Raw genomic sequence first — 27994 nt, 5'->3', positions numbered from 1 at the left:
TTGCTTTTCTTTTACTAAGTCATGTTATGGAAGGAGAATGAATTTTCTCGTCTAGTAATTACAGGACATTAACATCTCTTCAGATGCTGCTTTCAGCTTAAGCTCCAAGAAATGAGGTGGGTTGTGGATCACTGACATGGTCAGAGGAGGCCCACACCTTAATTTAGTAACCTCCTAATCTCTCCCCCAATCTGATCTCTCATCAGAGCTGGCAGCAACTTGGGATTCCTTTCCTTTTTCCTGCCTAACTTTTCATTGAAATGTCTAGTAGGAGAATGGGAAAAGAGAAGAATCAAAGGCTGGGTCACAGCCATAGAATGTTATAGCTGGAATGGGCATGGAAATCATCCAGGTTAAACTTCTCTGCTCCCCACCCCCACCCCCCCTTTTTTCTTTTTAACCAAACAAGGAACTTGCAATCCAGTGCCCTATTTCATAGTGTAGTTTTCCAGGGTCTGAATAAATAATCGTTAAAGTTTGACACACGCAGACACACACACCAATGATGAGGATACCCCCAAATGATTTAGGAGGCTATTTTACTAGCTTTTTCTTCCTGATTTTTTCAGTTAAATGTACCTATAGACCCTGAATACATGCTCAGGTAGAGAAAGTCTCCATAGTATAAGTAATATGAATGTGGAATCTTGGAGAGTGATGTATTTTGATTGGAATAATTTTAATTAATGATTTTAAAATTAAAAGCCAGCTAGCCAAATTATCTTTAAAAACGGGAAACTCACTCTGGTCTTAAATTGTTCTCAGCCAGCCTTTTCCTCATCAACCCATAGAGTGGTCTTTTGAACTGGTATCTAAAGATAGCTGGTTATGAATTCTCAAAGAGAAAGCAGGTCTGGGGCAGGGTGGTCGTGGGGCAGATTCTAGGGAAAGTGTTGAAGAGATTTTCTTCTGAAGATGATCTAGGAAATGCATCTTTATACATGACTGGTATCCGCTGTAGCTTTCGGAAGATCATAGAAAAGAGACTAAGATATATGCAAGGGTCACCAGTTTAGAGATTAGTCAAATTGGATGAAGGAAAAAGTGCCAAGACTGGATGTGCAGATTATTCTCCGTATTATCAGTATTTTTTTTCCTCCTAAGAAAAAAATTTACTCTCTCTCCTTTGTGAGTAAATGCCTCCGTAATGCCTTTTGAGTAAGGTGGCAACTTTTAGCCATCATCTTGTGAGAGGCAACCTCAAACTCTGAGCAGATTCCCTCTTTCCCTTTCTGGTGTCTTAAATCAAGAACTAGTTTGAAGCCAAGGCAAAGCAAGGTTTGTTTATCTTCCTTTCCTGTCATTTAATATAAGGTAAAACAGACAATGAACTCACTCTTCAAATACCATAGTTCAAGAGTAGCTGTTGGCCCTGGTTCCAGATTAATATAGCAGCAGGCAGACTGCCCCTTGTTGGGGCCACCACCCTCCAAAGCTGTGCCACCAATGAGAGCAGGGGTTCTTCCTCACTGGGTTCAAGTTTGCATCAAACATGGTATTACCAACGCTGAGCCTCCAGCAGAGCACTTAAAAGTCCTAGTGAGAGAATAGATACTATGCAAGGGAAAAAAATTTAAATGCCAACAAATAGTTTTTTGTTTTTGTTTTTGTTTTTGTTTTTTTTTTTTTTGAGCCTGATATACTGTTTACTCTCAACTCTTTGTACAAATATTGTTGTCCTAAGGGCCTTTTCCCCTCCTGCCTAGAAAATAGGTTGTGTGTTGGTTTTATTCAACCTGCTGTCTGCTTTAGGATTGGAGAAGGTACCTGGATCCTTGTGGACTGCCACTGCTGGCTGCCTCCTCTCCAACTCATCAGAAGAACATTTTGACAAAGACAGAGGACTTGGACCAGGGCATGCCCTGTTGGGGATGCTTCTGTCAGCAAGGACATGGCATGGAATCAAGTGGGCTGATGTGTTGTTATTTAAACAGTACCAAAGCGCATTCTTCAATGTATGTTTGCCTGCTTGAGGTGAGGCCCAAGTTGAGAATACAGTAAAGAAAAGTCATGAAAGTGTATGTTCTGTTTCTAGTCAGAGTCTTGTCTCTGGAGAACAATCTCAGACAAAAACATAAGCTTAGGCTGTGTGTGGATTGTTGGTGCTGTATGTGCTCTGGGAAATGCCCTAGTTGAATGTCTTGCTTTGGTATTCAGAATGGCAGTAAAGATTAGGAGCAGGGCTGGGGTTTCCATGGTATACAACTATGTCTTTTGGTATAAGTTATCTCCAGTTGACAGTTTTCTCCAATTTACTGTCATGTTCACATTCAACCATCATGCTCCTAATGAAGGAACCAAGAAAGAGTGTGAGTAAAGAATGAATATACAGGATAACACTGTCCCTGCACATTAGGGTTGTACTCACAAGATCTGGTTTCTAAAAATACCCTTTTTGGAGCCATTGTTCAGGAATTTGTTAAGATTCCCCTGGTGTCAGTTTCTTATACAACAGAGAACAAATGTATCCCTGTCGCATCTGAACTGGAAAACCATTTTTAGAGGGAAGTGTGACAGTGCTGCTGTGGCCTAGGTTCCAAGAAAGAATGCATGTGGCACCCAGTCTATTGCCCTGTGCACCCACTCTTTATTGCCGCTGGGCCAGGCACCCCGTCATGCCTGGCCCAAGGAGGGGAGATCCTAACAAGGGGAGGCCACCTTGTGGCCAGCGAGTGGGGCCCAGCTGAGCTCTGAGGCCTGTGGCTGGCTGGTCAACCTTGAGGTGCGGTCCAGGGCACAGAGCCCTCAGGGAGAGCTGAGGCACAGGCTGGGTGGTGCGCACAGCCCCCATGCACAGCCCTAGCCTTGTGAGTCACTGGCTGTGGGCTCCTGGCAGAACTCATCCATGAACTCGAGGAAGCGGCCGAACTTGGGCTGACTCTCACTCAGCGCTGGGCAGGCTGGGGGGAGCGGGGTGGTCCCGAACACTGTCCGCACAGAGCCACTCACCAGCTGCCGGTAACGTGCTTGGAACTCCTTCAACAGCCTCTTCGCCTCCAGGTACTGCTTGTGGTTCACCAGCCGCCGTTCTGTCCGCTGGTGCAGGACAGCACCTGCAGGAAAAGAAGCCAGGAGAGGCACCAAGCTCACCCTGGTTCCCACCCAGCTGGAAGCAAGAGGATTGGGTCTAGAGACCCTTGGAAAGTGGGATGGCATGACAGGAAGATGCTAAGGGGCTGAAAATGGCCTTTCCAGCTTGGGGCAGTAGGAAGTCAGTGGTATCCCCTCTTGACTCTATCTTAAGCCCTGGTTCAGGACCTTAACATGCTATGTGATTTTAGGCAACTCCAGGCCTCACGCTGGCTCTCCTTTTCTCCATCTACATATAGAGACTGATGTCGGTAGTTGCTCTGTAGGGGCCTTTCCTGCACTGACACAAGCCCTTTCTTTGCCTTTAGTCAGCAGGAGTGAACTGGATCTGGGATCCTGGCAGCTGTGGCAGAGCCATACCTAGTGGAGCCTCTGTAATGTTCCAGGGATCCCGCAAGCGAATGAAGATGTCATCCAGCAGTTGGGTTCTAGTCTTCCTTGGGGGTGGAATCGGGATCCTCTGGGCCTGGCAGAAGGTCATGGAGGAGGGTGTTATCCCAGGTTTATGCACAGACTTTCCTGGCCTAACTTCATATAGTCACAGCAATAGGCTGAGGAGCATCTGGGGGTGCTGGGAAAGCATGGCCCTCAGAGGGTTCCAAGGTGACAGCCACATCTGTACCTGAGGGGGTTACTCAGGGGCCATTTACACACTCAATGAGCTGGATGTTTACCCGTTTCTCTTTGGGAACATAGGGTTTCTGAAGAGTGTCCAGCTTGGGCTTGGAGGAGTGGCACAGGAGTGGGTGCTTCAGCATGTGTTGCAGGGCCTGTGCATTCTTCTGGATTCCTAGGGCAAGAAGGCAAGACTGAGTCAAGGCACTGCCCCGTCCTCCCAGATGCCTCCCCGGATTGCTTCATTCCTCAGTCTCACAGCAGCTCTAGGTAAAAGGATTTGAGAGTCCCCAAAAGAAAACACTGCTCCTAGGTTTCTTCTGGGTCTGTTCCAGTGCCTGAACGTCCATCATTCTTCAGTGAGTATTTGTCCCATATTATAACGGAAAAATAGCACAGATTGTAATGGGAAGATAGTATTGGAGTGGGGGAAAAGGCTGGCTCCAGTGCAACCCCGTTAACCTCAGGGGGTTATATCACAGGGGCTGATATCCCCAACAGTCCAGCTGAATGCCAGTTGCTTTGGAAGTACAGATTAACACAGATGAAGCTGCCTCCTTTGCCTCCAACCAGATAGGAAGGATTTCGGACGTTCAGTTTGGGAGCTTAACCTGGGCTGGGAAAAGCTCAAGAATCTGGCCAGTCTGGGTGTTCATTCATCAAACTTTTCCTGAGGAGAGACTTCATCATCCAGAACAGCTAGGTTGAGACCAACTAGAATCTCTGAATAAACTGTGGTTCCCTGTAAGCCAGTGAAGGCCCAAGCCAGGACAGGGGTCCCAATATGTGGGGCTTCAAAGGACACCCTAAAAGGAGCCCTTTGACAGGTATTTAGACAGAGGACAGCACCCTAGTTGGGAAAAGACAGCTTGGTGCCAGCCTCAGCTTGACCCTGACTTGCTCTGGGCTGTGGAGATGGCCTCTTGCCCTGGAGCAAGGATATGCCCTCACATACCCTTTGGCTCAATGAAGGCCGGATCAGGCTTGGCTGTCAGCAGTTCTTCATAGCCGTGGTACTTGCTGGGAAGGGAGGCAGTTGTGAGCTTCCTCCGAGTCACTTTCACCTCTCTGGGTGCCGTTGGTGGTTTCTTTTGGTCTTTCTCCTTCAACTCTAAATCATCCTTATGGATGATGGAGGAAGGTAGTTCACTCACCTGTGCCCAGGAAGAAAACACATTTATTTGTCATTCATTCATTCATTCATTCATTCATTCATTCATTCATTCATTCATTCATTCGTTCATTCATTCCATGAACATTCAGAGCATCATCTCTGTGCTGGTCTCTGCTGGGCCCTGCTAAGGGCAAGGGTAAGACCAAGACTGGGATGGAAGGAGGCAGACATAAAAATAGACAATTAATAAATGCTTTAACAGAGGGAATACAGTGGTTTTGGGTGATCCCAGAGGAAGCCCCAACCTAGCCAAGAAGCTCCCTTGGAGGAATGCCTTAGCCTGAGCTAAGTCTTAAAGAGCCAGGAAAGCCATCCCTATGGAGCAATGGGGAGAGGTGTAGACTGCAAGTGATGAGAAAGAATGATTGTTTCAGACAACAGCATGAGCAAAGGTGCAGAGGTAAGAAACATCAAGGTTCATTTTGGGGGAACTAAAGATTGGTACAGTTAAGTAAAATGTGAAGAGACAGGCAACCGCAGTGGTAAGCAGGACCCAGATCAGTAAGGACCACTATATGCCAAGCTGAGGGTGTGTTTTATTTTGTATTTTCTTTATCTTCACTCTGATGGCAAACCATGGAGGATTTTAGCCTATCCTAATGGCTTTATAAGAAATCTGTATGTCATGTAGGGATGTAGTTATTTATTAAAATGACTCACCAGGTGGGGTGGCACATGTCTGTAGTCCTAGCTACTCAGGAAGCTGAGGTGGGAGGGCTGCTTGAGCTTGGAAGCTCTGGGCTGTAGTGCATTATGCTCCTCGCGTGTCCACACTATGTTCGGCATCAATATGGTGACCTCCCAGGAGTGGGAGACCACCAAGTTGCCTAAGGAGAGAGGAACTTGCCTAGGTAGGAAATGGAGCAGGTCAAAACTCACATCCTGATCAGTAGTGGGATAGTGCTTGTGAATAGCCATTGCACTACAGCCTGGGCAACACAGTGAGACCCATCATGCATATACGTGTGTGTGTATTTGTGAATATACGTGTATATATACACGTATGTGTATACAATATATATGACCTATAACAAGCAAAAAAGCTGAATTAGCAATTTTTAAACTTGCCGCAAAGAAAAGCTAAGGACCAGATGGTTTCACTGGTGAATTCTACCAAACATTTAAAAAAGAATTAACACCAATACTTCACAAACTCTTCCAAAAATTAAAAGAGGCTTGTTATCTGAGGTTAGTATTAACCTGAAATCCAAACTAGGGAAAGACATTACAAGAAAGGAAAAATACAAAGCAGTATCACTTATGAATATAAATGCAAACATTCTCAAAAAATATTAGCAAACTGAATTCCACAAGTAAAGGGGATTATATACTATGACCAAGTGAGATTTATCCTAGGAATGAAAGGTTGGTTTAACATCTGGAAATCAATTAATGTAATATATCAATAAAGGAACAAAACCATATGATCATCTCAGTAGACACAGGAAAAGCCCACTCTGTCATGATTAAAAAGCACTCAAACTAGGAATACAAAGTAACTTCCTCAGCCAGATAAAGAGCATCTATGGAAAACCCTCACCTAATATCATAATTAATGGTGAAAGACTGAATGCTTTCCCCTTAAGAACAGGCACAAGACAAGGAAGTCTGCTCTCACCACTTCTATTCATCATTGTATTAAAGGTTATAGCCAGGATAATTAGGCCAGAAAAAAAATTTTTTTTTTTTTTTCTGAACATCATGGTGACTCATAATTGATTGCATGGCTTTGGCCGCTAGGAGCTCAGAATTGCATTTTGTCAAAACATCTTTATTATAATAGCAGCAGTGCATGATGTGCATGTTTGAGTGACAGAATTACTCTTGTACTATTTCCTTTCCTGTCCATATTTTCCATCTAACTCTCTCAAATTGTTTCTTTTAAAATGCTTATTTATATTCTGCATTGCTCCAAAAAGGTTCTGAGATAGTTCTTTAAGATACTTTTATACTATATAAATTTATATGTCACTATAAGTCATCTGTGGAAAAAGAAATGGATGGAGAGTTAGACCTCCATGAATGGATGGATGTACATCCTGGAAAGATCTGGCAGTGAGCAGATTGGAGGGGCAAGACTGGAGGCAGGGAGATCAGGGAGAAGGGTGGTACAGTAATAAAGTTCAAGGGGGCCCTGCCAACTCTTCTAGCCTTATATTACCCTTTGCCACATGCCACCCTTCTGCTGTACTGACCATTTCTGAATGTACCATTTTAATTTTCTTCCTCTATCCTGTTTCATGCTGTGTCCTCTGTCCAGAATGCCCTTGCTGCTATATCTTCACCTTTAATTCCTACTCAGCCTGTAAATCTCAGCTCAGTTGAGCCTCTTCCAGGACAGCCTCCTGGGCTGGGGCACCAGCATCTCTCCTTCCTCCAGGCTCCCAGCCTCTGGGATTTCCTCAGTCTCAGCACTGATTGCATGAGCTGGTCTGTCTGTGTTCCCCATTATACTGAGAGCACCTCAAGGGCACGACCTGCATCTGATCTATGTTCCCAGGATCCAGAGGCAGCATCAAAAGTGAGGAGCCCTGAAGTAGAGAGGTACAGGCAGCAGCAAACCCTTCTGAAAAACTAGTTGGAATCACACCCCAGTCAGACCACAGATCTTGTCTGTGCAACAGAAATATGACTTGTCCCCATGGGTGCCCCTATCAGTAGCCTTAGACCAGAGATCTTCCAGAAGAGGCTTGCAAGCTCCACCAAGGGTGCTGACTTCTCATTTCCAGACCTGCCATGTGCTTGTTGCTCCCAGCTGTCCACAGCAGTCGAGCCTAAGGGCTGCAGAAGAACCTGTGGGAGCTAGTAACAAGTGGGCAGGGACAGCTGGATACAGGTACCTGGGTCAGGAAGATGGACTCTGTGCTCTTGGAGTCCTCATCTGATGGGTGCTCTGGGCTGAGGTGGACAGCTGTGTCACTCAGGTGGGACAGGGTCTCTTCACTATGCACAGTGGAGTCGGAGCAGATGGGAGGCAGTGGCACGAAGGTCCGGCGAGACAGGGAAAGGCCTTCCAGACTCTCAGTGGGCATCTCTGACTCCACAGAAGTGCTTTTGGTAGTGGGCAGATCTTCAGCCAGCTCTGCCTCTGGCTCTAGCATATCCTTTGAGGGAGACTTGGTTGTGGTCACTTGTGGGTGATGGAGCACCAGAGGCTGCTTTGGCACCTTTGGGATTTCGGTTTTCACCTGTCATGGAGAAGAGCCGGAATGAATGTGCTTCCCAATCAAGAGTCTCTCCTCCTGGGCCTCACTAGCCTGAGGCCACTTGTATAGCAGCTGGAGTGCTGGGTATGAACTGACGGGGAGGTGGAAAAGGAAATCATACTTGTTGGGCATCTATGATGTGCCCCATGCATGATGTAAGTTGTTTTATTTCTACCTTGAAACTACCCAATGAATAATTATCCTCAATTTTATAGATGAGGAAACAGGCTTAGAGAGGTAAAATGACCTGTCCAAGTCCCAGAGTGATTCAGCAGTAGTGCCTGGATGATGTAATTCCAGTCCTGGGCTCCAGGCTTCATGCTGCATCCCTGACCATACGTCACTCTGGCCCTCAGTAGTCTCACTCTTCAGATGAGGGTTTAACATGGTGCCTATGGCTTTCCCCAGGGACTCCGAGGAGAGGGTGTTGGGGAATGGTCCTGTATTTTCCGGAAGATGGCAGCACCAGGCCCCTTTCAGGATGTTGGTCCCTATACCTTATATAAAGATCCGAAAGATAGATCTCTCTGAAGGTTCAGGACCAAGAAAATAACTTCCTTAATTAGTAAAAGCCTGTGACCATTCTCCCTATCCTTCTCCGCTGCCAGGAGGTGTCCATGTGCCCAATTTACCTCAGCTGGGCTTAGTTCTTTCCCTCTCCCCCTTTACATAGTCGATTGTTTTCACTCTTTGTCAGAGGTATTTGGTTCACTTACATCTGTACTTTTACTGAGAGATGTAAGTTGTGTAGTGGAAAGATTCCAAGCACTGTAGTTAGAAAAATATGGGCTGGAATACAGGTCTATCCTTTGAGTTCCCATTTCCTCCTTGTGCCTCTCACAGAGTTCCACCAAATGAAATGGTGTGTGCAAATGTACCTAACGGACTAAGGGAGGGTGAAGGATGACTTTTATAAAACATGTTACTTTAAAAAAAAAATCTCCTTTTGGAAAATATGTAGAACCTCAGTGTTTAGACTTGAAGCCTGAGGGACCCAGAGTCTTTGTCTGAATCCATGGCACAGGGCATGAACACAGCACTGCACCTCAGCATCTAGAACACCAAGTGCCATCACTTGGCAGCTGGTGGGAAGGGACAGTTCCCCTTCCCTCTCATGGCTCTGTGAGAGAGATGTGCTAGAGGAAATGCTCTTTCTCTATCCCACAGCTACTTTCCCCGCCCCTTTCCAAGGGAGGAATGGGTAACCTAACTGGCCAGAGGTTGAGTCACTGCGCCCTGCTTCAGTCGTGGGCTGGATTACTGCTCATCAATGAGACCAGGCTATTTTATCTTCTGTTTGTGTCCTCACATCAAAGGGCTCACACAGCTTCTTGGTTACAGGCCTGTTCTGGCAGGTTCTCCATTTTTCTCCTGTCTGTCCATGCCTAGGTGTGAGGGGAGGGGCTGCAGCCCTGGTCCATGTAACCCCAGGGGTCTAATCTGCATTTCTAGCCCCATCTCTGTATGCACAATGGGGACATGCAGGCATCCCCAGTCTGACTCAGGACTAAGCCACATTCTCCAGTCCAAGATAGAGGGTATTTACCTAAATTAACAAAGCATTGATTTGTTTCTCATTTGGCCACTGGCATCTGTGTTTATTTAACTCATTTAGCTCAAAGGTTGGTCAGAACCTTTGATGGGAGGAGGTGTGAGGGGTCCCCTAGGACCCACACTAACTTTTAACAAGTCAGTTCACCTCTCTGAGTTTGTTGCTTCATCTGCTGTGAGAATTATGAGATAGGATATATGCAAGGGCTCCGCAGAGTCCTAGGCATGGGGCTTCGTAAAGGAGAGAGAGGATTCTGCCCCTCCCTAGCTGGCTGATGGGAAATGATGGGGCAGATCCTTAAGAGGAGGTAACAGACAACAAGGAAGATGATGGAAACCTTGGAATTTCTATTTCTGACTTCAAATGCTTGTCCAGTCCTCTGAGGACATCAGACAAGAGCCTGGCTGGACAGAGGCAGGCTGCAGGGGGGATGGCAAGGAAATGCCTGTATTTAACTTTTGGGATCAGCAATGCTCAGCCCACCTTTTGGCTGTAGAAAGACTAATAAAGTTCAGGAGGGAGGAGCATTTCACAGAAATTTTTGAAATTCTTCAGATGAAAGAGGGATTTGACTTACTTTATGGCAAAGGAAGTAGACTTCTCTCAACATAAGGAAACACTTCCATAAGATTCAGGCAGGAGATGTATTCTGGTCCTGGCTTAGCCATTTTTTTTTTTTTTTTTTTTTTGTAGAGACAAGATCTCACCCAGGCTGGTCTCAAACTCCTGCCCTCAAGTGATCCTCTCGCCTTGGCCTCCAAAGTGCTGCGATTAGAGGCGTGAGCCACCACGCCTGGCCCATAGCCATTCTCAATTACTATAGGTGACTGTAACTTTCAGTGGTAAGAGTTTTGGGAGTTTAAAATATATTTTCGTATCTGTTGTTTAATCAAATGCTCTTCCCAAAGCAAGGAAAGGAGAAGGCAATGCTGAATCTAATGGAGAGATTCCAGGCACTGTGGAGTGAGCAGCTCTACAGCCAGGTTGGTTTGCATACATTATAATAGGCTGCACTCTTCCTGGGGGTGAGAGTCCTGCCTTGGAAGCCCTACCTTCCGTGATTCCTTCCGAGACATCAAAACATGATGCTTAGGCTTTACTATCTTCCTTCGAATTAAGTGGATTCCCAGTCGCTCTTGGAGGAAGCTCTTCAGCAGTGGAGGGACCCCTGGTGCCATGATGGGAAAATAAGATTACTATTAGCTAAAATTTATACTGGGGCTTACTATGTGCCAGGCACTATTCAAACCGCTTTACATGTATTAATGAAACTTATTCTCAACCCTAGGGGTAGGTACCTCATTATTCCCATTCAACAGGCAAGGAAACTGAGGCACAGAGAGGCTAAGGAATTTGTCCAAGATAATAAAGCTACTGTGGAGTGAGGATCAGAACTTCACTGGTGTCACTCCAGGGCCCAGGACTCTAAAATGCCTCCAGCTCCTGTATCTTACAGTTGCTCCACTGCTGACCACCCCATTCCTTGTGCTCTGGGAAGAGAGGCTCCTGCAGTTGGGGCTGCACCCCTCTGCAACTGGGAAGTGGGAAATGAGGTCATGACAGAACTGTTCCACAAAGCAGGGTGTGGTTCAAAAGAGCTCATACAGGATTTAGAGAATTCCATATTCCATTCCCAACTCAGACTCTTTCTTGCTGTGTGACCTTAGGCAGATCATGAACCTCCCTGAGCCTCAGTTTCTACCACTGTCCATGGGGACAATAATGCCTGCCTCACAGGGTTACTGTCAGGATGAGCTGGTACAGAGCTATTTCCTCTACTCCTCAATGTACCATGAACCTTGTCCACTCTGATACAGAGTAGATCCCAGGGCTTGCCATTGATGAGGTGGGGATGAGGGTGCCACACTGTTCCTTGGGCACTGGGTTGAGAGGGGGCAGGTTTGCAGGCACCATACCTCGTGTATGGGCCACCAGAGGGTTGTTATGAAAGACGAATTCGCAGAGAGATGGGAAGAGAGCTACTGGTAGGACAGCATCCTCTTTTGCGATCTGTAATGAATGCAAGAGAGACTCTCAGGTTGACACCACCCCCACCTCTACCTAGGTATGTCTAGACCCCTCACTGCAGGGCTACATGCTTGCTAGGATTGGGGGTGGTATTGGGTAAGACATGCTGCTGTGGATGGGACTCGCTGCTGGGTGCTGCCTTGTCCCTACAATATCACCTACTCATGCAGAGAGTGCCTTGCCCCTCCTGTCTGAAATTTCACCATCACTGTTGCGTGTTTAAGAGCTAAGAGTTTTTCCTCTCTTCTCCATGCTGGATATGTAGCCTGTATCAAGTATCAGGGAAGCTGGTGGCAAAATAATAAGAACAAACATTTGTGGTAAGAACAAACAAACTCTTTATCTCATGAAGATTCTGGAAGGTTGACAGGGCATTGACTTTAACTTCAGGATACAATTTGACACTTCATCTTCCTCAACACAAACCTCTACACACTCCTGATGGCTCTTTCACTGAAGCCAGTTCTGGGTACTTCTCTGGGGATGGATAGGGGGAAAGGAGGACCCACACATCTAAGGGATAAGTAGAGCCAGTGTTAAGAGAGACCTCATGGCTGTCTGGGATACAGAGAATGCCCTGTGAAGCCAGCCTCTGAAGGGCAAAAAATATACAAGCTTTGTTGAGCAGACTGTCTGGAAAAGCTGGGGACCATCTTGGTGAGAGTATCTATTAGCAATGGAAAAGTATCAGGGACATCAGGATCAAAGGGACCAGGAGTCGGGCAGTGGCCTATCAGACCCCTGGACACACTGAAAGGTATTGGGTCAGATGTAGGACCCAATGAAGGTAGTAAAGTCCAAGGGCTGGAAGAGGGAGGGCACTTCAGTTTAGCTTCCTCCGCAGCCTTACTGGATAGCACTAGATTTCTACTGAGCAACTAACTTCTCTTTCATTTTTATTCATTCAACCAACAAATATTTACTGAATACCTACCATGTGCCAAGCACTTTGTTGGGAATGAGCAAAACGGACACAATTTCTGCCCTCAGAGAGCACTGTCTAGTGGGAAACAAGCACTGGAGAGACAGTAACACAGGAGAATAGACTTACAATGTGGTAAGTGTCACAAGATAGGTGCATGAAGTAACAGGGTCATCGGACCCAGTCAGAGAGGTAAGAGGTGTCTCTGAGGTCTGAAGGAGGTAATTAGTGAACGCAGTGGGGCATGGAGTGTGTGGCAGAGAAACCTCTGTCTTAACCAAAACCATTTCTCTACCTCTAGCACACGGATTTTATCTCCTAGCCTCCCAGGCAAGTACGTGTGGTCACGTGACCCAGTTCTAGCCAATGCAACTTGGGCAGAAGTAGTAAATGCTACTTCCGTGTACAGTCTGTACCCTCCTGTACCTCCTCTACTTCCCTCCTTTTACCACAGCCCCCTGCTCAACCATCTAATGGGATACATAGGATCCAGTTGAGTAGTGTTAAGACCCTATGAGATGACAGAACATAGCCAGAGGGGACCTGGGTCTCCAAATGATCATGTGGAAGGCTACCTGCCAATCAGGAATATCCAAAATGGACTCTGTGAAAGCAAGGAATACACTTTTATTGTGTTAAGTGATTAAGATGTTTAAGTTTGTTGCAGTAGCTAGTCTTACTTTAATGCAGAGAGGAAGTGTTCTATATACAAAGAGAAAAATGTGTGAAAGGCCTCATAGCCTGCTGGAGGAGTTTAAAGAAGGCTAGTGTAATTAAAAAAGAGAGAAAGAGGGCACCTGGTGCAAAATGGGGCTAGAAATGCAAGTAGGGGCCAAACAAAAGGTAGTTTAAGATTTGGGTCCTTGGGGAACTCATTAGATGGATTTTAGAAATATGAGGACCTAAATTTGACAAGACTTGGTGATGATGTAGATATTTGGGGGGGGGGGGCGGAGGATGGGGAGGTGCAAAAGAGAGAGAAGCATCAAAGGTGACAACTGGTTTGTGCCTTGAGTAACTGGATGGAAGATCAACCTATTCACTAAGATAGGGAACAATGAAAGAACATAACATTTGAAGAAAAAATTCATTAGCTTGCTTTGGGCATGTGTATGTTGGCGGTACCTTTGAGGCCTCCTGGAATACAGTGGGGAGGTCTGCGTTAGAGTTAGAAATTTGTGAGTCACTGTTCATGAGCCAATGGGTATCTGAAGTCATCCCTAGGGAAACAGTAGGGAGCGAGAGAAAAGAAACTAGGAGCAGGCCTTGAGAGACTTGAACATTTGATCTTCTAGACCAGGGATCAGCAAACCTTTTCTGTCAGAGTGTTTTAGGCTTTGCAGACCATATGGTTTCTGTTGCAGCTATTCAATTTTACTATTGTTGTACAAAATCAGCTATAGACAATTCATAAACAAATAGGTGTGGTGGCTTTTTTCCAATCAAATTTTATTTATGGACCCTGAAATCTGAATTTCATCTAATTTTAACATGTCATGAAATTTTATCCTTGTTTTGATTGTTTTCAATCATTAAAAAATGTAAACATCACTCTTAGCACACAGGCTGTACCAAAAACAGGACTGGCAAATATAGCACATGGCCCAAATCTGGCCCATGATCCATTTACTGAAGTTTCATTAGAATACTACCTTTCTCTGGCTGGGCGCGGTGGCTCACGCCTGTAATCCCAACACTTTGGGAGGCTGAGGCAAGTGGATCACAAGGTCAGGAGTTTGAGATCAGCCTGGCCAATATGGTGAAACCCTGTCTCTACTTTAAAAAAATACAAAAAAAAAAAAAAACCCACAAAAATTAGCCGGGTGTGCTGGCAGGTGCCTGTAATCTCAGCTCCTTGGGAGGCTGGGGCAGAAGAATCACTTGAACCCAGGAGGTGGAGGTTGCAGTGAGCCGAGATCACACCACTGCACTCCAGCCTGGGCAACAGAGTGAGACTCTGTCTCAAAAAAAAAAAGAAAAAGAAAAAATACTACCTGTCTCATTTGTTGCCATATTGCCTTTTGTCCTACAAGAGCAGAGTTAAGTAGTTGCAACAGAGTAAAATATAAAATTCTGCTGCCATTATCTAGACTTCAGAGATAGAGGACAAACCTAAAAAGGTGCCCAATATGTTTTGATAAATGACTATAATGATGGTCAAAGTGGGTGTAGAGTCTCTTGTGTGCAAATCAAGGGGTCAAGAGACAATCACTAAAGAATGGGGGATGCAGAATTTAATCTTGTCAGGATGCAAAATTACATTCACCCAAACCAGGTGATTAAAAAGTTGAAGAAAATTACAATTAAAAATTGATAAATTGAATGATATTCAGGTCATGTGTATCACATTTTCTGTGAAATTAAGCCCAGCTGAAAGGTATGGGCTTAGGATTCTGGCTGACACAGCAAGCCGAAATCTGGCCATGGTGCTAGCCTGTTCCCTCTAGGGTGAGCTGAATGCTTCTGGAGATGCATTTAGGTTCCAATGATAACTTTAAATTTCTTCTCAATCTCATTGGGTTAAGGAGAGTGTAACAATCTGTCACATTTAGGAACTAAGTATTAAAGACCAAGTGAAAGTGATTATTTTACGTTTGACACAAAAATTTCTAGTGAATATTCTGAGTGATTTTCTGATGAATATTCTAGATGTATAACTTCTGTTTAAAGGCAGAATTTATTTTGAAGTTTGTAACTTTAATAAATTGAGTATTTCAACACAGCTGTATTATTTGACATGACTAAAACATCATTCATGGGGCCGGGCATGGTGGCTCATGCCTGTAATCCTAGCATTTTGGGAGGCCGAGGTGGGTGGATCACCAGGTCAGAAGTTCAAGACCAACCTGGCCAATATGGTGAAACCCCATCTCTAATAAAAAACAAAAATTAGCCAGGTGTGGTAGCAGGTGCCTATAATTCCAGCTACTTGGGAGGCTGAGGAAGGAGAATTGCTTGAACCTGGGAGGAGGAGGCTGCAGTGAGCCAAGATCGCACCACTGCACTCCAGCGTAGGCGACAAAGACTCCATCTCAACAACAACAAAAATCATTCATTCATCTAACAAACTTGTTGAGCACCTATCATGTATCAGGCAATATTCTAGATAATGAGCATATAGATGTAAGCAAAACAAAGTCCTAGTGCTAAAAGCAAAAGCACATTCTGGTAGTAGATACGTGACAATAGACAAAAAGATACAATACATTAGGTGGTAACTATCATAAAGTAAAATACCATTTAAAAACTCAGGTGCAAACATAGAAAAATGGAAGGAGTGCTGCTAACCTTAAGAAAAACACCTGAATAATCTATAAAATCATAACTTTTCTTGAGTCCAATAGAGAGCTAACATCCCAGGACAATTGTGGCCTGAAATCTAAGGAAATACTAGCACCTCCAAGGAGAGGCGGGACACAGACACTGGCCTGCCTGTGGCAGAATGTGGCAGATGCGAGTGCCATATAAGCACTAAGAAGAAATCAGGTAAAAATTTTAGTGAATTTATAAAGACCAAGCATGGCCTAGAGTAAACCCCTTTAAGCTGCAGACATCCAGGGAGTTCACGCTCACTAGTGTGAGAAAGACTGGAGGCAGGAGAGAGACTGATGACAGCCTTCCTCGGTGGTGTGAGCCTGGAAGAGGCGATAGCTCCCACCACAAAAAGGCAGGGGGCTTTACCAACCCTTCTCCATAGTTAACAAAGGCCTTCAGCTGCTGAGGAAGATCAGCAAACCCTGCAGCCTGGGGCACTGCATCTTGGGTAGGGAAAAAATTAAAACTCACTGCTCCTGTGGTTGGAGCAGGAAACCAACCTGGGCCTAGCACATTAGAGGTCTCCTACTGCTAGGAGAGGGGTAGGACCACTGAAAAAAGCCCATCCTTGAGACACAGGGTTGGTCCCAGGGCTGCCTAAGACTGGGGCTAGAGCCTCCCTTTGGCCCCTACCACCACTTGTTACTTAGCAAGCACTAAGTAGCAAGCAAAAGCAGTCTACTGCTAGGGGGAGGAATGAGCATGTGGAGATAAACTCCTCTGAGGTGCAGGCACTCAGGGAAGAATGAAAACTGAGGACAAAGCACGAAAACTGAGAAAAACACTCTGGCACCCTAGGAAAAACCAACTATATGCTGTCTAAAAGAGACACACCTTAACTACAAGGATATAAATAGGTTGCAAGTAAATGGATAGAAAGAGATATACTATGCAAACAGTAAGTATAAGGAAGCTATGTAGCTATATGCAAATCAAACAAAATAGACATCAAGACAAGGAATATTATTAGAGGCAAAAAAAGGCAACTCATAATTTATAAAAGTATCCATACGTTAAGTAGATATAACAATTCTAAATGTATCTGCATCAAGAGCAGACTTCAAAATACATGGAGTAAAAACTGACAGAACTAAAAGGAGAAATAAGCAAATTCACAACCACGTCTGGAGATTTTAACACACTGCTCTCAGTGATTGATAGAACAACTAGACAAGAGTACAAAGAAGATCTGAGTGACACAACCAACCACCTTACCTTAATATTTACAGAACACTTTCCCACAAAACTGCAGAATATACATAGTTTTTGAAATGCACATGGAATGTTCACCAAGACAGACCGACCATAGGGTGAATCATAAAACAAGTTTAAATAGATTTCAGAAGAATGACATCTTACAGATTATGTTATCTGCACACAAAATAAATTAGAAATAAATACAAGACACCTAGAAGAGCCCCATATATTTGGAAATTAACTAAGTTCTTAAAAACCTGTGGATCAAAGAAGAAATCATAGGAAAAAGTGAAAATATTTTAATTTAATGAAAATAAAAAGAAAATATATTACAATTTGTAGGACTCAGCTAAAGCTGAGTGCTTAGAGAAGAAATGTACAGCTTTACTTGCTTATATTAGAAAGAAAGGTCTAAATCAATTAACTAAAATTATACTGCCTAAGATGCAAGAAAAAGAGGAGCAAATTAAAATCATTTTAAGTAGAAGAACAGAAATAAAGTTACGAGCAGAAATCAATGAAATGCAAAACAGAGAAATCCAGTGAAACCAGCAGCTAGTTTAATAAGAAAAAGTCAGTAAAAGAGGTAATGTCTAACTATTTTGGATCAATAAAAGACATAAATTACCAATTTCAAGAAAAGGGGCCTGTGATACATCTATGGTCCACTGATTTTTGGCAAGGGTGTAACAATGAGGGAAAGAATAGTCTTTCCGGTAAGTGGTGTTGAGAAAGCTGGATATCCACATGCAAAAGAATGAAGCTGATACCTGTTTCACACTATATATAAAGACTAAGTTGAAATAAAGACCTAAATGTAAGAGCTAAAACAATAAAACTCTTAGAAGAAAACACTTGGGGAGTTTAGCTGTACCAGCTGCTTGCTGTAGAGGAATGTAAGCAGAGTATCTTACAAGTTTCCTGCATTTCAGACTTGAGTAGGGCTCAATTAGTGGGATTTTACAGAAAACCAAACAAGACATGAATATTGGAAAAATATGTTAAATCTGTCCCTTAGACTTTGTATCTGCTGTTCCCCTTAAGCTACATTTCTACCCTCACTTGACTCACCCCTCTTCACCTGATTAAACTCACTGATTCAGATCTCAGCTTAAACACCACTTTCTTGAGAACCTTCCTTGATCCCAAGTATTAGGTTAGACACCTCCCCTCCATCATTTACTTCATAACATGGTGAATTTCTTCATAACACTAAGCATGCTCATATTGTGATGATTTGTCCCTATCAGTCTTCCTGTCTTCCTTATAGGTGATAAGTTGCAAAAGGGCAGAGGCCAAGTCTCTTTCCACAGCTGTATACCTAGTGCCTACCACAGAGCCTGACACATGGTAAGTGCTAAATAAATATCTGTGACTGAAGAGATGGACTCCAGCCTTGGCCTGAACTCCCTCCACTTTCCCCACCCTGAGAATTCCTGAGCCCATGTACCTGTAATGCAGGGGATTGAATGGAAGGTTGGTTTTTAGGCCAGAGCAACTTGCATCCCACCCTCCCATCTGTGCCCCTGAGGAAACAGTAGAGGAGCAGAAAGTCACCTTGTTGTAGGCCAGGCTAAGGTATCTCAGCTCTGGGAAGGGTGGGGCCAGCGTCTGGTTCCTGGCCTTCAGTGACTTCACAGGAAGGATCTCGAATATGGGAGGAAGTGAACATATCTTGGTTGTCTTAGAAAGAAGGAAAAGTCAAAATCAAAGTGCCCGATAATAGATAAGGTCACTAAGGGCCAACAGACCCTTTCAATGGAACAGGGCAGAATGAATGACCTTCCTAGAGAGACTTGGCCAAAAAGAGACATGTAGGGTCATAAGGGTAGATGTCACCATCAGCCCAGAATTCTGGCTCCAAGTTCTCTTAGGTCATATGATGAGCTAATTCTCAAGTACCCAAAGTTCCATTTTCAAGTTTTCTGAGGCCAAAGGATAATACAGCACTGGTGCAGACATCAGAGGTACTTGGTCCCCACCCTCTCTCTCTGCCCTACAGCAGCTTACCCTGAATTGGCCCTTCTATACAGTTGGGTTAAAATTTCTCCAGAAGGCAAAGGGGAAGGTGCTTGCGTCCTTAAGGGGAATTTTTCTAGTGGGGAGAGGGAGAGAGAGGTGTCTTGAGCCTTGAACACCTGCTCTGATGGGCTAGCCCACATCCTCGAGTTGGAAGGTCTTCATTTGGGGATAAAACAACAGTCCTGAATGACTTCAGCCGGCCCATGGGGGCTGAATGTGGCATGCTGCATCTGGATCCCTTCTTGCAGGGTCATGTTCTTTTCATACAGCCCAGACTGCCACAGGTTCAACATATTTGATCAAGCAGAAAAAGGTCATTGTTGGTTTAACTATACATAACTCACTATACTCACTAATTCCTGAGTTCAATGGAACCACGGGATATAAGGGTAGATGTTGGGCTAAGGGTTAGGTTCAGATGAACTAGATTCTGTCTTAAGCTGAATTAATTAATCACTATGGAATCTTGAGCAAGTCACTTAAATTTTGCTTGTTCATTCAGTGAACATTTATGGGGCACTTACTTCGAGCCAAGTATTTTGTACCCTTCTGGGTCAACTTGTAAAACCACATGAGTGGACAGGTCAGTCATGGGTGAGAATAAAACAAAAACCAGTGATGGTGTCTGGGAACTCAGACGACTCGCCTCTCCCAGTGATCCCAAGGCAATCTCTGAGACGCAAGAGTGGAATGTAGTGGCAGTCTGATAAGGCAGTCTCCTCCACTATGTAATTCCCTACTTAGAGCAAGGCTGTGTGAACTGAAGGGGGTAAGTCAGACTGCAGTACAGACAAGAGAAAGCCAGAGAGTCAAGATGAGGAGTATCCTGACCCAAGGGCATAACTGGCCCTGATGGGGGCAGAGAGGGCCCTGTCTTAGAGGGAGATGCATCTGATTTTAATAGAGAAAGGCCACTAAAAGTCTCAACTATCCAACTCACTTTCTAGATTTTCAGATGTCAGAGAGCTGATCTGAGCACTGAGCAATCCTACAAATTATCTTTGACTTGTGAAGTAGACTGTATAATGGCCACAAGCCCCTCCATCCCACATACATGCCCTTTTGCAGGGTGACCTTGCTGCTCCTCCCATTCAGAGGTGGAGACCATGTGTCTACCCTCCTGAAATTAGACTGGCTGTTACATAAGAAACAATTTGTCTGGTCTTTGTCCCAGGTTCCTGGCACTGAGCTTCTAAAACCCTTGGAATTTTCTGAGTGATAGGAATATCTTTGTTATGCAGGACTCCATGAGTCACACCTGAGTTTAGGGTAGTGACATGACTCAGGATGGAGGCTGGCCATGCCAGAAAGACTAACCATGTGGCTAGAGGGTTGGGGCTTTGCACCAGCCTGACCCCTGGGGAGGATAAGGAACTAGAAATTGAGTTCAATCCGGTGGCCAATGAGCCTCCAATAAAAGCTCTGGACTCTGAGGTGTGGGTGAGCTTCCTGGTTGGTGAGCACATTCAGTGTGCTGGGAGGGAGACATGCCCTGATTCCACAGGGAGAGGCAAGAAAGCTCTCAAACCTCACCTTATATACTTTTCCATTTGGCTGGTCCTGATTCATATCATTTATAGCTGGGGTCCCCAACCCTTGGGCCACAAACCGATGCCAGTCCTTGGCTTATTGGGAACTGGGCCACACAGCAGGAAGTAAGCAGCGGGTGAGTGAGCGAAACATCATCTGTATTTACAGCCACTCCCCATTGCTTGCATTACTGCCTGAGCTGCACCTCCTGTTGGATCAGCAGTGGCATTAGATTCACATAGGAGCACAAACCCTATTGTGAACTGGGCATGCGAGGGATCTAGGTTGTGCGCTTGTTATGAGAATCTAATGCCTGATGATCTGTCCCTGTCTCCCATCACCCCAAGATGGGACCGTCTGGTTGCACAAAAGCAAGCTCAAGGCTCCCACTGATTCCACATTGTGGTGACTCATATAATTATTTCATTATATATTACAATGTAATAATAACAGAAATAAAGTACATAATAAAATAATGCACTTTAATCATCTGAAACCACCCACCCCACCCCAGTCCATGGAAAAACTGTCTTCCACAAAACTGGTCCCTGGAGCCAAAAAGGTTGGGGACTGCTGCATTATAGTAAAACTGTGATTATAAGTATAACCCTTTGCTGAGTTTTATGAGTTGTTTTAGAAAATTACTGAACCTGAGTTGTGGAAACTCTTGAATTTATCACCAGTTGGTCAAAGTGTGGATAGCCTGGGGACTCCTAAACTTGTGTTGGGGACTCCTAAACTTGTGTCTGGCTTCTGAAGTGAGGGAAATCTTTTTGGGAACTACCCTCACTTGTGGGCTCTGTGCTTAACTTGTGGGGTCTGCACAAACTCAGGGGTCAACGTCAGAATTGTACAGCAATATAATACTGGGCTTTTGACTTGCTTTGACCAACAGAATGTGGAGAAGTGACACTATTTCAATTTCAGAACCTTTCAGTTCATCCTTGCTCTCCTGAAACCCTGATGCTGTAATGAAACCATACTGCAATGTAGCCCAGGAGGAAAAGACCACAGAGAAGATGCCAAGCCATGCCAGCTGTGTCCTTGAGCCCAGACCACAGCTACCCTGCCAACTAAATGCAGTTGCATGAGTGAGCCTTGGCGAAGCCAGTGGAATCACTTCATCAACTCAATTGTGAGTGGTGAAAAATAATGAATTGTTACTGGGTTGGTTTGAGTAAGCAGCTATAGTTAACTGATAGAATTTCTCACACAGTTGTATCTGTGGGGAGGTTGTGTACTGAGCTGCCTCTCTAGGATGCAGGTTGGCTAAATGAAGAGATATACTATTTATTGTAAATGAATAAATCAATATTTAGTTTACATGCACCAGTCTCCATGAGCATCTGCTGTGAGAGAAAAAACAATTTTCTGTGCTAACAAAAATCAAGGGTCTAAGCCTGTGACATCAAGGATTAGGTCCTGGATAGTGGTGTATCTGGCAAGGGCTTTTCCAGCTTTGGGGGACTCTAGTTAGGGAGCTGCTGTTAGCAGCCCCATTTCAATGCCAATTTTATCACTTGAGGCAGCTGCCATTATTACATTATGCTAAACAGCATGTGAGAACAATGAAAGTTAGAGTAGGCAGGTAAGGTGAAGACATGTCTGTCTGTGGCCAGCACAGGACCTGGTACATGGTAGGTACTTGGCAACTACCTATACAATGAATGGGCTCCCTCAGTGTGATCTATAGAAATGACTCTCATGGCTCCATTAATTTATTTCATTTTGTCTATTAAAATTAATGTTCTAACTCAGAAACACAAATATAAAGTAGTCAGTTCCTACCTCTGAGGTTGAAAATCCAGGGTAAGACGAAAACACAACCTCTGAAACAGAAGAGAAACAGAATGAAGGTTGGTGACAGCACTGACTGATGCCTAGAGTACCCTGGATATAGATCTGCCATCCACTGTGTGCAGCAGGGCACCTCCTACAGGGAGTCCTCATTGGTCCTCGGCCCCAGTGCTAACTAGGAAGAGGAGCTGGCTGTGACATGCATCAGGTAATAAGTCCCTTTGCACTAAGGATAAAATACAAACTGCTTATCCAGTCCTCTGAAGTCCTGCATGACTGGGCCCCTGCCTACTTCTTCAATCCCATTTCATGATACTCTCTCCTTCATTCACTGTATTTCAGCCACACTGACCTTTTATCTGACTTTAAAACACTTAAGCACTTTTGAGCCTCAGAATTACTGGGGAGTCCATACTGAGCAGAAAGCTAACCAACTGTCTTAGAAGAGAAAAATATATATAGAAGACATTCTGTCAGAAGATTTGGAAATATTTGTTATATTAGTAGAAACAGAATGGGTTGAGCCAGTGTATTCAGGAGAGATACCAAGAACAACCAGCACAAAGTCATAAGGAGGAGGGTGCAGAGTGATTTCATTCTTGGGACCGTCAGAATGAGATGAGTCAATAAACAGCTGAGTTCAACCTAACACAGCATAGCATCTGATGGGACTAGATCCTGTACAGACATTGCTCACCTTTACCCTAGTTAACCGATACCTTCTACATGTTAATGATATTATAATGAGAAAAGTCACATGAAAATGAAGAAAACAGTAATAGGGGATGGAACAACATGGCATAAATAACTTCTCCTGTGATGAGGGTCTGCAAGGGAGTTTGGGAAAGCCTTGTGCAATGAACAAAGTAGGAATTCCCTGCAGGATGGGCCATGGCTGCAAGTGTGAGTGCTAATCTGTGAACCCTAGAAAACGACAGCACCTCTAGAAAGATGGGCACACTGTCTGATCGCGCATCCTGCTCTCCCCACAATCACAGGAATTACCGCATTTTAAGCTTCTGATTGAGCATTGTTATACAAACAGACTAAACAATCAAGAATCTCTTACTATTTGAGGAAAATTAACAATATAAAAAAGAGAAGAATTATCACCTGAATAAAAAGTTTATTTAACAAAAGTTATAAAAACTTCAAAACAGAATAATCAGTATCCTCTGAGAAATGCCAAAGTTTCACTCCTGAAACAAAAGCAGATTGCTGTGGAAGCAAAGCTACTAACAAAGCTGTAAATTTATAATGAAAATAACTCATACATGTGCTGGATAGAAGAATGGACCCAGTTGAAGAACTAATTCATAAAATAGAAGACCGAGTGGAGAGACTCTCAGAATGCAAAAAGGCAGAGAGAAGATGGTGGAATAGAAGATAACCCACTCATGTCCCCTCACAACCACAAAAATTCTACACCCACCCACAGTCAAAAGTCTCTCTGCAGGAGCATCAAGATTCAGGTAGGAGTTTGTGAAACGCTGGTGGACCCCAAGACCTTGAAGGACTGTTTTGAGAGTACAGACCAACACCAGTGGCTGATCCACCAAGCTTGCTCCCCAGTTCAAGCCTAGAAACAGTCCAGGCTTCCAAGGTCCTGGGCTACAGCCATATTTGGCCTTGAGCCTGCAACCAAAACCATCTGCAGAAAGGTCCAGAAGGAGTAGTGCACACTAGTGCCTTGGTGGAAAGGCTTGTCTGCCTGCTGACATCAGCCTTGGCAGTAAGCCTGAAAGTTGCCCTGTTTTTCTGATCCAGCCCCTCTCAGCTGAGGTCCCTCCTCACTGTCTCTTGTACAAGGACCCAGAGGGAGACTCACCCATATCTCGCAGCCTGAGGCTCCCAGATGAGTTTACCAACTTCTGTCCCACAGCAAATTCCAAGGGGACTCAAGTCTCAGACTTGGTCCCTCCAGCTGCAATCAGAGAACTAACCAGACTGTGCAGGGACTTGCTGTAAGACACATGCCCCTCTGAGCCAGTGAGACTGGGCTTTCTAGCCTTCACCCTGCAGCAAATCCTGAGAGAGCCCAGTCTCAGTTCTGACCCCTGTCACTACAGTGGAGAATTATCCTGTCTGTGCTGAGACCTGCTGGGAGACACATGCCTGTCTGGGCCAACAAGATGGGCTCCTTCCCATAGCAAATCCCACGGGGGCCCAGTGTCAGCCCTGGCCCCTCCTGCTGCAATCAGGTAACTATCTCATCTGCATAGTGATTTGCTAGGAGACACATGCCCCTCTGAGCCAATGAGACTGGGCTCTCCAGCCTCTACCTCACAGCAGATCCTGAGGAGGCCCAGTCTGCGATTTGGCCCCTCCTGCTGCAGTCAGGGAACTATCCTATCTGTGCAGGAACTTGCTGGGCAATGTGCACCTCCCTAAACCAAGACAGGGCTCTCTAGCCTCTGTTCCACAGCAGATCCGAAGGAGGCCTATGGTCAGTTCCAGCCCCTCCCACTACAATCAGGGAATTATTCCATCTGTGCAGAGCCATGCGGGCAGCTGTATGCCTGTCTGAACCACCATGACAAGCACACCAGCCTCCATCCCACAGCAGATCCCAAGGGGGCTCAGTCTCAGCTCTGGCCCCTCTTGTTGCAGTCAAGGAACTACTTGTGCAGTGACCTGCTAGGTGACATACACCTGTCTAAGCCAATGAGATGGACCACCAGCTTCATTCCTACAGCAGATCCCAACATGCCCCAGTCTTAAATCCAGTCCCTCTGGCTACAGCTTTCGCAACCCTCGCAGTCTTTGCAAGACTTGCAGCAAGCCTGGGTTTAGACCATCGCTCAGTGCTGAGATGCCAGTAGTGGTCCCAGGCTCAGGAAACATAAGTCAGTCTGCTTAGAATCCCTGGAAGTCCCTCTGAAGAAGGACAGGCACAAACAAAGCCAGACTATAAAGGCAAAAATAAATACCTAATATTTCAAGGCAAGGACATCACACTTCTACAAAAATCAAGAACATTCAGGGAAATATGATGTCACCAAACAGACAAAATAAGATGCCAGAGATCAACCATAAGGTAATAGAGATGTGTGATCTCTCAGACAAAGAATTCAAAAGAACATTTTTTGGGGTTTCTTCTTTGTTTTTTGTTTTGTTTTGTGCTTTTTTTGGAGACAGGCTCTCATTCTGTCACCCAGGTTGGAGTACAGTGGCACAAACATGGCTTACTGCAGCCTCAACCTCCTGGGCTCAAGCAATCCTCCCACCTCAGCCTCCCATGTAACTGGGACCACAGGCATGCACCACCATGCCTGGGTAATTTTTAATTTTTTTTGTAGACATGGGAGTCTCACTTTGTTGTCCAGGCTGGTCTTGAACTCCTGGGCTCAAGCAGTCTTCCTACCTCAGCCTCCCAAAGTGCTGAGATTATAGGCATGAGTTACCATGCCCAGCCAAAACAGATGTTTTAAGGAAGCACAGTGAACTTCAAGAAAACACAGAGAATCAATTCAGAAATTTACCAGAAAAATTTAACAAAGAGATTGAAATAATTAAAAAAAAAAAAAAAATCAAAGAAATCCTGGAATTGAAAAATATAATGAATGAAATGAAAAAGGCAATAGAGAGTATCAACAGCAGAATTAAACAGAAGAAAGAATCAGTGAGCTCAAAGACTATATGAAAATATACAGAGTAGAAAAAATGAAGAAGAATGAAAAAGAATAAAGAAAGCTTGCAGGATTTATGGGACAACATCAAAAAAGAAAATATTAGGGTTGCTGAAGTTAAACAGGGATATGAGAAAGACAAAGGGGTATAAAGCTTATTCAAAGAATAACAGAAAACTTTCCAAATCTGGAGAATGGGTGGGTGTACACGTACCCCACCATGCCATTACTGCCAGCATAAGCACACCCACTTCCACTGCCACCACACGCCACTGCCAGCATGAACATGAAGCATGGACACCCGTGGCCCTGCACCCTGGCCCATGCTACCACTGGGCCATCCAAAGGATGGCACCTTCAAAGACTGAAGGATTACCAGCTCACACAGAAAAACCTCTGAGAAATATGGGATTATGTCAAGAGACCAAAAATATGACTCACTGGTATCCCCAAAAGGCAGGAAGAGAAAGCAAGCAACTTGGAAAACACATTCTGGTTATCATCCATGAAAATTTCCCCAATCTTGCTAGAGAGGCCAACATTCAAATTCAGGAAATGCAGAGAACCCCTGTGAAATACTACACAAGAAGACCATCCCCAAGAAACATAGTAATTGGATTCTTCAAGGTCAAAATGATAGAAGAAATGTTAAAGGAAGCTAGAGAGAAAGGGCAGGTCACCTACAAAAAACCCCATCAACTAACAGCAGACCTTTCAGCACAAACCAGAAAAGAATGGGGGCCTACAGTCATTCTTTTTTTTTTTCTGTTTTTTTTTTTTTTTGAGACAGTCTCGCTCCCATCATCCAGGCTGGAGTGCAGTGGTGCAATCTTGGCTCATTACAACCTCTGCCTCCCAGGTTCAAGTGATTCTCATGCCTCAGTCTCCCAAGTAGCTGGGATTACAAGCATGTGCCACCACACCTGTCTAATTTTTTGTATTTTTAGTAGAGACAGGGTTTCACCATATTGGCCAGGCTGCTCTTGAATTTCTGGCCTCAAATGATCCACCTGCCTCAGCTTCCCAAAGTGCTGGGATTACAGGTGTAAGCCACTGTGCAGGGCTCAGCATTCTTAAAGAAAAGAATTTCCAACCAAGAATTTCATATCCAGCCAAGCTAAGCTTTGTAAGTGAAGGAGAAATAAGATCCTTTTCAGACATGCAAATGCTAAGGGATTTCCTCACTATCAGATATGCCTTACAAGAGTTCTTGAAGGGAGTGCTAACCTTGGAAAGAAAAGACTGTTACCAGCCACTACAAAAACACACTTAAGTAAAGACCAGTAACACTATAAAGCAACCACATGAACAAGTCTGCATAATAATGAACAAATCCTAACATCAATATTCACTTTGAATGTAAATGAGTTAAATGGCACAGAGTGATCAGTTGAATAAATAAGCAAGACCTGATGGTATTCTGTCTTCAAGAGACCCATCTCACATGTGATAACACCCATAGGCTCAAAGTAAAGGGATGGAGAAAAATCTACCAAGCAAATGGAAAACAGAAAAAAAGCAGGGGTTATTGAATTTATTCTGAACTCTGACAAAACAGACATTAAACCAACAAAGATAAAAAAGACAAGGACATTACATAATGGTAAAGGGCTCAATTCAACAAGAAGACATAACTATCCCAAATATGTATGCATCTGACAGAGGAGCACCCAGATTCAAAAAGCAAGCTGCTTTTAGAGACATGCAACGAGACTTGGATAAACACACAATAATCGTGCAGGACATCAATACCCCAATAATAATATTAGATCATTGAGACAGAAAACTAACAAAGATGTTCATGATCTGAACTCAACACTTGACCAAATGGACCCAATCGACATCTACAGAACACTCCACCCCCAAACAACAGAATATACATTCTTCTCAGATGCACATGGCATATATTCTAAAGTC

At 44.4% G+C, this 27994-nt stretch overlaps 1 protein-coding gene across 2 annotated transcripts in view; it reads right to left on the bottom strand.

Moving 5' to 3' along the window:
* Positions 1-503: 503 nt before the first annotated feature.
* XRRA1 (X-ray radiation resistance associated 1) overlaps positions 504-27994 on the bottom strand; it is a 105335-nt gene continuing 77844 nt past the window's right edge. The window contains exons 11-19 of one of the 2 annotated variants that reach the window (XM_011942032.1): positions 22440-22480; positions 18657-18782; positions 11554-11647; positions 10690-10805; positions 7720-8067; positions 4661-4859; positions 3765-3880; positions 3451-3556; positions 504-3053 (exon numbers count right to left, since the gene is read on the bottom strand). In XM_011942032.1, coding sequence (XP_011797422.1) covers positions 2800-3053; positions 3451-3556; positions 3765-3880; positions 4661-4859; positions 7720-8067; positions 10690-10805; positions 11554-11647; positions 18657-18782; positions 22440-22480 — 1400 coding nt within the window. In that variant the 3' untranslated portion in view covers positions 504-2799. The remainder of the gene's footprint in view (positions 3054-3450; positions 3557-3764; positions 3881-4660; positions 4860-7719; positions 8068-10689; positions 10806-11553; positions 11648-18656; positions 18783-22439; positions 22481-27994) is intronic. The other variant, XM_011942033.1, reaches the window with a different exon arrangement.

This window comes from Colobus angolensis, unplaced genomic scaffold (genome assembly GCF_000951035.1).
Source record: "Colobus angolensis palliatus isolate OR3802 unplaced genomic scaffold, Cang.pa_1.0 Scaffold205, whole genome shotgun sequence".
NCBI classification, from domain to species: domain Eukaryota; kingdom Metazoa; phylum Chordata; class Mammalia; order Primates; family Cercopithecidae; genus Colobus; species Colobus angolensis.
Note: the sequence above shows the minus strand (reverse complement) of the source record. Positions and strands in the feature narration are given on the sequence as shown.